Source organism: Medicago truncatula, chromosome 5 (genome assembly GCF_003473485.1).
Source record: "Medicago truncatula cultivar Jemalong A17 chromosome 5, MtrunA17r5.0-ANR, whole genome shotgun sequence".
NCBI classification, from domain to species: domain Eukaryota; kingdom Viridiplantae; phylum Streptophyta; class Magnoliopsida; order Fabales; family Fabaceae; genus Medicago; species Medicago truncatula.
Genome location: NC_053046.1, coordinates 783,905 through 791,630, shown reverse-complemented (window position 1 = coordinate 791,630; position 7,726 = coordinate 783,905). Strand labels below are relative to the sequence as shown.

General features: G+C 31.9%; 1 protein-coding gene across 2 annotated transcripts; it reads left to right on the top strand.

Annotated features, from left to right (window-relative positions):
* Positions 1 to 1,195: 1,195 nt before the first annotated feature.
* On the top strand, positions 1,196 to 6,967 carry LOC11438661 (vacuole membrane protein KMS1). Of its 2 annotated transcripts, none has more exons than XM_024784522.2 (8): positions 1,196 to 1,564; positions 2,415 to 2,626; positions 2,929 to 3,007; positions 3,302 to 3,601; positions 4,949 to 5,085; positions 5,723 to 5,839; positions 6,181 to 6,354; positions 6,442 to 6,967. In XM_024784522.2, exons 1-8 carry the CDS (start codon positions 1,507 to 1,509, stop codon positions 6,751 to 6,753), a joined length of 1,389 nt encoding a protein of 462 aa, XP_024640290.1. In that variant the 5' UTR covers positions 1,196 to 1,506; the 3' UTR covers positions 6,754 to 6,967. The 2 variants fall into 2 exon arrangements, with proteins under 2 accessions (XP_024640290.1, XP_003610704.1); XM_003610656.4 differs by having other exon boundaries at positions 1,198 to 1,564; positions 6,181 to 6,360; positions 6,449 to 6,967.
* Positions 6,968 to 7,726: the final 759 nt, after the last annotated feature.

Genomic DNA, 7,726 nt, shown 5'->3' with positions numbered 1-7,726 from the left:
CAAAGGATAACAAATACTACAACAACCCTTGACAATCAAAAACCTTTGGGTAGTACAAGAGAAGGTTGACGAAAATGCTTTGTTGGAGTTAATGATGTGTCACATTAAGTATACAATGACCTGTCCATGTTGATAACATGTTACACAAAATCTTAAACGCAACTTTCATATGGCAAATTTTATGATACATTCAAAAATTTAAGTGTACCGGTACATCAAATCGATAATTAATGATCAAATGAGTTGTTGTTTTCAAGAAAAAGAATTGTTTTTTTTATCATTAACAATTATAATAATTAAATCTTATTTACCAAAAGCTTCGACGATTTTTTTTTTTTTTTGAATTTTTATTATTTATAATAAAGAATATTGATAATTTTTTATGAAAAAAAAGTTAAAAATTCAATATGATTCTTATAAACAATAAAATGATTTTTTTTATTTGAAATTATGTTTTCTAAAATATAAATATTGACTAATAGCTTTTTATTTAATAAAATGATCTTTAATTTATAAATTTATAAAGCGAGAGTACCAGTACACCTCAATTTGTGAGATGTACCGTAAATGTTCCCCTTTCATATTGGTTAAAAATCATATTTTTATGCGCATTAGACTTTCTTCATCAAAACCCTAAAACAAATTAACATTGACGAGGAGGCTACACATAAAAACTTAATTTTTTTTAACAAAGAGAAAACTCGTGTTTACGGTTTCTTATAATAAGAATCTGAAAGAGCATAAATTAATATCCACATGTATGATATATTCACTTTTCTTGTGCGAATCCATCATCTTTCAAGCGTGTAAATGTAAAAACTAAAAAAATTAATCATTCAAATTGGATATAACCTCGCTAGTTGCAAATCTCTTGTCTAATAGATTTAACACGACTAAATTCATAAACCTATATAAAATGTTCATATTTTTTTTTCTTCAAGTAGTCCAGCTGGCTAGAGATTTTTTTTTGAATAATAGTCGGAGTTTGAACCTCAGACCTTGCATATTTTATGCATTGTCCAATCAACTGAGTTAAGCTCCTGAGAACAACGGATAAAGAAATTTACTTAAAGGTGAATAAGTTCGAACTCTAACCATTTCATATTTTATGCATTATCCGTTATCAAATTAGCTAAGATAACTGAGACGAATATAATATTCATTTAATGTCGCATCAAAATCAACTTAGGAGATTTAAATTAGTTGCCTGCCGTGTTGGATCGACCAGAAACTAATAAGGTTTTTCTCCAACCCCGATCTTTACGCAAAAGCTATCTATGATCTTATTCTTATGTATGTTGTTGTTGCTTTTGTTCTAGATCTGCAAGTTTCCATTCCAAAACCAAACAACGCTTTCCATTTTCATTTCTCTTTGAATTTAAGGAACCTTTACTGAAACACTTGTGTCTTTCACCGTTTTAGAAAGCCGCAATTTTATTTTATTTTGGAAAGGTTATTGTTTGCATACCCAAGAAGAAAGATTTGATCTTTAGCATGTGAGTAATAATGGGTTCTGAAAATTTATCACAATCTTCCTCTGGGCACGTTGAAATGTCAATCTCAGGTTAGCATTTTTTTCTTTCTGTTTTTCTTGTAATAATCAGTGTTTTATCATTCACTGTTATATTATTGTTATTGTTATTAATTAGTTTTAGTTAATTTTAGTTTTTCATTTTGTGGTGTTTAGAATTTAACTGGATTTTGGATCTGTGAAATTGTTTATGTATTATACGTAGTTAGTTATAGTTTGTTTGATTGTGAAAGATTCTGCCAAATGGATTGTTTTATCATGGGTAGTGGAAGAAGGCTTTTGGTTTTTTTTCAATGTTGTTTTTATTCGTAGTTATTGGAACGTACCCACTTTTTAGTTTTAAATTTGTCAGATTCTCAGTTTAATGTTAATTTGAAGCTTTGTATTCCTCCACATCCATAGGAGTATATTTTTTATGATTTATGAAGCAGAAGCAAATACATGGACACCGGATACTGATAATAATTTAAGAAAATGAACGTTATTGAATGTAACCACGCATGACGGTGTCAGACACCGACATGCATCGACGACATACACACTTTCGATAAGAAATGTTTGTGCTACATAGATCATGATAGGCAGTATTATGGTTAAATTTGTCTAATAAGGGTTATAGAAGTTGTTACTGTGTTTCATCACAAAAAAGGTTGAGGTCTAGGAAGGTGGGGGCGGAGAAGGAAAATTGCTAGGTAAGAAGCAGAAATGATTGACAATTTGAACATAAACAAGTCATGACATGATCAATGTTGGCCTGAAGATAAAACATTGAGTTTGCTAGTCATTGTCGAAGTTTTGAATCTATTTGCAAACTTGGCTCGCCATTATAGTTGAAAATTCTCCAGAAAGTAAAATTATGTTCATTGATGTCTTTATTCTGTAGGGCTTCATGAAAAGCACAAAATGGAGCTAGAAAATTTGACTCTAACAACACAACCTTTCAAAACATTGAAATACTCCACATTGGCTGTTATTCAGTACATAAAGAAAACAATGTTGTATTTATTGGCAAAAGGAGGGTGGCTTATGCTTTTCAGTGTTGCGGTAGGGACTCTCGGCGTAGTGCTTATGACCCTTGGTTGCCTTCATGAGAAGGTAATTTTATGTATTCAGTCAGTAATTTACAAAATATGCAGAATGTAGTAATAGTAGAAAACTTGTAACCAGCCTAAGTGTTCATGTTAGTATTTGATATTATTGTGGGAAGACTAAGCTAATGAGTTATGAAGACGAAAATTCTTTTGAGTGTCGAAACTATATATCCTGGATCATTTTTTATTTATTTAAATTTCTATCTTAATACAGCCATTTAAGTAGGCCTTCATTTTTTTCAGATGGTTTTGTTCATTTTGTTTAGATACTCACTTGAATTCTATAAATGCTTGTTCTTTTTGCAGCATCTTGAGGAGTTTCTTGAATATTTCCGCTTTGGACTCTGGTGGGTGGCCCTTGGGGTTGCATCTTCAATTGGTCTCGGTAAGTACAATAGGTGTTCACCAAAATAATTTATCTCCATACCCAGATAATGGTTTGTTAAAATATAGTAATATGAATGATCGGTCCTTTTTGTAGCTTATGTGCCTTGATCTTAAAAAAAAAAAGCAGCAGCTTTTCAATATGTACATTTCATTCTTGTAAGGAGGACATATCATTCCTTTTGTCATCATATGCCATGTTGTCCAGGTCATCGAGTTTGCATTTTCCCTCTTTTATGTGTGTGTGTGTGTAAGTAAATGACTATATGTTCTCTTACCAATTTATTTGGTTCAGGATCTGGTTTGCACACATTTGTCCTATATTTGGGTCCCCACATAGCATTGTTTACAATTAAAGCAATGCAATGTGGCCGAGTTGATTTGAAAAGTGCTCCATATGATACAATACAGTTAAACAGAGGTCCTTCATGGCTTGATAAAAATTGTTCTCAGTTTGGGCCACCTTTATTCCAGTCAGAATATGGTACACGAGTTCCACTTAGCAGCATTTTGCCTCAAGTTCAGATGGAGGCTGTTCTATGGGGTTTGGGAACGGCTATAGGGGAGCTTCCTCCTTACTTTATCTCCAGGGCAGGTAAATCCTTACTAATTTATCATGTGCTATTTTCTTAAGTCACATATAACAGGGTCATTATTATTTTGCCATGATAATTTGATTTCGGTACCACATTATTGTTTAGAAAAAATGCTCACCATTGGAATACTTTAATATTACTTTTCACTTCTGTCTTGTATTTTTACTTGTTGCTTTACTATGACGGTGCAAAGCTCTGAAGCTTACTTCTGTTATTTACAAAAGGGGTATTTGGAATAGCTTGTTTGACCTTATCTCGTAACATTAATACAAAAGTTAGTATTTGGATAACATTAAAGAATAGTTTATGACGTGTCATAAGTTGTTTTCACTTTCAGCTTATTTTCAATAAATTCTGTTGAATAGTTAATGAATAAGAGCTTAATTTGCTCTTTGTAATAGCCTATTTGATACGCACTTAATTAAGTTATTCACCCTAACACGCCCTGCATCCTCTATAGGTGAAAAAGAAAAAGGAAAGTTCTCCATAGTTTTTTTTTTTTTGAAGGAAAATCCTTATAATGCAATAAAATATATGACTAGTTTACTGTTGCTTCTATTTTTCCAAAACAATGATGATGAATACCTGCTGTGGAAGCTTTTATCCTCATGGTTATCTACACGATGTAAATAAATGATTGTGTTCAACTCCAAAGATTATCTTATTCTTTTGGATCCCATGGGATTGTACATTTTTCATGTGGTCTTTAAATAATGCATCATGTTGCGAAGTGTACGTTAAAAGGAATGAAAAAGTTAATCTTGAGACTTGGTTATGAAAATAACATGATTTGTTAGAAAGTTTGGATCCATTAGCAAATGATAAAGTAAATTAGTTAATACGTGATTTGTGCATAAAACAATGTTAAGTGTTTGGCCTTGTCTGCGGTTTGAGAGAGAAAATGTCACGAATGTGTCATAATGTTTTCACATTATTGTATGTGAGAGTAGTCATATTTATACTTTATGTCATAATGGCCTTTGGATTGATCCCTTATTCAAAATTGGTCCGATCTTATCGACATTCCTTATGATTTTATCTCAATATATCATGTTTTCCTACCATCTCAACATTATGATCAAATTTTTGGGATTTGATAAGTTATTTGGGATAATTGCTTTCTATATTATACCTATAATGCAGTTTTTTACGGGTTAGAAAGAGGGGAAGCAACAAGTTTGGGTTTTGTTGGAATAAGCTTTGTGATTTCAAAACCAAAAATAGCCTTCTTTTAATAGGGCCATAGTTTCAAGCTTAGTTCAATTCCCCTAATTTGGTCCTCAGTATTAGTTTGTTTAGGATTTGGTTTTTACATTATTCTAATTCTCATCAAATCATTCATGCAGCACGTTTGTCTGGGAGCAGAATGGATGCCATGGAAGAGTTAGATAGTGAAGATAAAGGAGTCTTGAATCAAATCAAGTGCTGGTTTTTTTCACACACTCAGCATTTGAATTTCTTCACCATTCTAGTGCTTGCTTCGGTTAGTATCCACTTCATGCTTCATTCCAGTATGACCTTATCTTTGTCAAACAGTCTGCGCAAATAAAAGTTAAGCTTAGTTGTACTTTAACTCCTCTATTATAGCTAGTGTGTGATTTTGGTCGACCGATAATTTTTTGAATGGATTTAGTCCTTCAACTTTTTAACTGCTATTATTAAGTCCCTCTATCACTTTCCAACAATTCTAAACTTTCAAATTTCGTATTTTATTCAAAATTTTCTCAAATTGTTGTAAACAATTTCTACTCAAAACTCACCAATCAACATATGAAATTTCACTTAAAACTTAAAAAATCTTCTGTATATAAGTAGAATACTCTTTAGTGTATGTTTTGTAGGACAACTTACATTGTTCAGCTGAAATCTTTACTCAATCAGTACTGTAACTTCTCACTATGTTTGCATCTTCATACAATACAGAACGTAAATAATATTCCAAATACTAGCATCACAGTGCTTTTTTGGATTTTTTAGTTCTGCCTGTTCTCTAAAATATAAAACATGTGATTGAGCAAATAGATTTGTAGTTAGCAGTTCTTTTGTTTGAGGTTCAGTTCAACATCTAAAATAATGCTCCATCAGTATGTAAACAGCTTATAACTGTATATATATTTCAGGTGCCAAATCCTCTATTTGATCTTGCTGGCATCATGTGCGGACAATTTGGTATTCCTTTTTGGAATTTCTTTCTTGCAACCTTGATTGGAAAGGCAATTATTAAAACTCACATACAGGTCTGTATAGGGTTGGAGCTCTCTTCTCCCTTACCTCCAAATCTTTACTTTTTGATGTCTTTCATTTGCATCAGAATTACTCCAACCTATAGCTTGCTAATTGCAATAAAATGGCCATTTTTGACCTCATATTAAACCAAGCTGTGTCAAAGTTTTACCTTGAAGGGCCATTTTTATGTCTATATATGAACCAAATTGATGTCACTCATAACTTTGGAGGACAAAAATAGGTGTTTACTTATCAGCACTCATTAGAAATAAGAAATTGACTCAGGCACAAAGCTAGCAGCCTATTTGTAAAAAAGTTTGACTGACCCTGTAATGTTATATTCTTTTAACAGACGGTATTCATCATCTCAGTTTGCAATAATCAACTTCTCGACTGGATAGAGAATGAATTTATCTGGGTTCTCAGCCATATACCCGGTTTTGCATCCGTCTTGCCTAAACTCACTGCTAATCTCCATGCAATGAAAGATAAGTATCTGAAAGCACCCCATCCAGTTTCCCCAAATACTAAGGTACCAAATCCTGTTGATTTTTAGATATATACCTAATTCTGCTTTTCTTTTTTTTAATGAAAAATTATATCGTATGTATCATCTTCAGGGGAAAAAGTGGGATTTCTCTTTTACTTCAATCTGGAATACTGTGGTGTGGCTCATGCTCATGAACTTCTTTATCAAGATAGTGAATTCAACTGCACAGACACATTTGAAGAAACAGCAGGAAAGCGAGGTAGCTGCATTAACCAAAAAATCAGATTCAGATACACAATGAAATGCTTTGATTATTATTTTTGCGGTTCATCCTGCAAGATCGAAGTTGAAATTCAAATTTCAGCTATTCCTGAAGCCTCCTATGGAAGTTACTCCATAAAATCTTCTCTAGTAGTGAATACACAGAGTAGGTAACAAAAGTTGCCACTTTTATTTCAAGAGTGTAACTTGGGGGCAACCATTGTTTGGATATCAGATTTATAGATTTTAATTTAACCTCACATATATTAGCTACTATCACATTTTGGAATCATGGGATTCCTACAATTCTTTTGCAATGGAAAGCAGATTATTATATACTAAAAATTGTGCTCTCTCATTTAACAACAACATTCAGAACTATCCTTTAGTTTGACTTTTTTTGAGGTGATATTATTTTAGATGTACTTGTTATATAACAAGACAAGATGAATTAAAACATTAATTTATCACATTAACGTAGGCAGTATAGAATAAAATATTTGTTATTCTGTACGTGTCTCAGATTAAGTTTCGAACAAAACATTCTCATTTTGTCACAGTAGGTCAGTAACAAACATTTTCTCCATCTTTTTTTATTTTTTTATCTGTTTATTTTTTCCTCACCTGTTTAGCACACTAAAACTTCTCATTTTATGCATCACAGTTCTCAGAGACATGTGTCACGTGTCTCGTGCTGGTTCTTTATCTTCGAACACTATATCCTAAACACTTACTATTGTACTTCATCCGTCTCAAAATATAAGTAAAAATTAATGTATTTGGTTTAAAATTGATATCTAATTAATACATCAACTTGTTGTTGATTAATTTTTCTTACATTTTGAGACAGAGGGAGTATGATGTCCCATACACCATTGTCAGTCTTACAAGTGTACCATAAAAAATTTCCTTGAACTTTGTAGATATTTTTTTTTTTATCACATAAAACACCTAAAATACTCCTCCATTTCAACCATTTTGCATTAATTTGATACTTTACATAACTATTGTAAACAATTGAGACATTCCTTCATTTTAACTCGTCAATTATTTCTTTACCGACATTTTCCTAATTAGTTTTACCTATTATTTTGCTTGCAATCAACAATCAATATTGTGTTGAGAACATTAACATATATTTTATCTT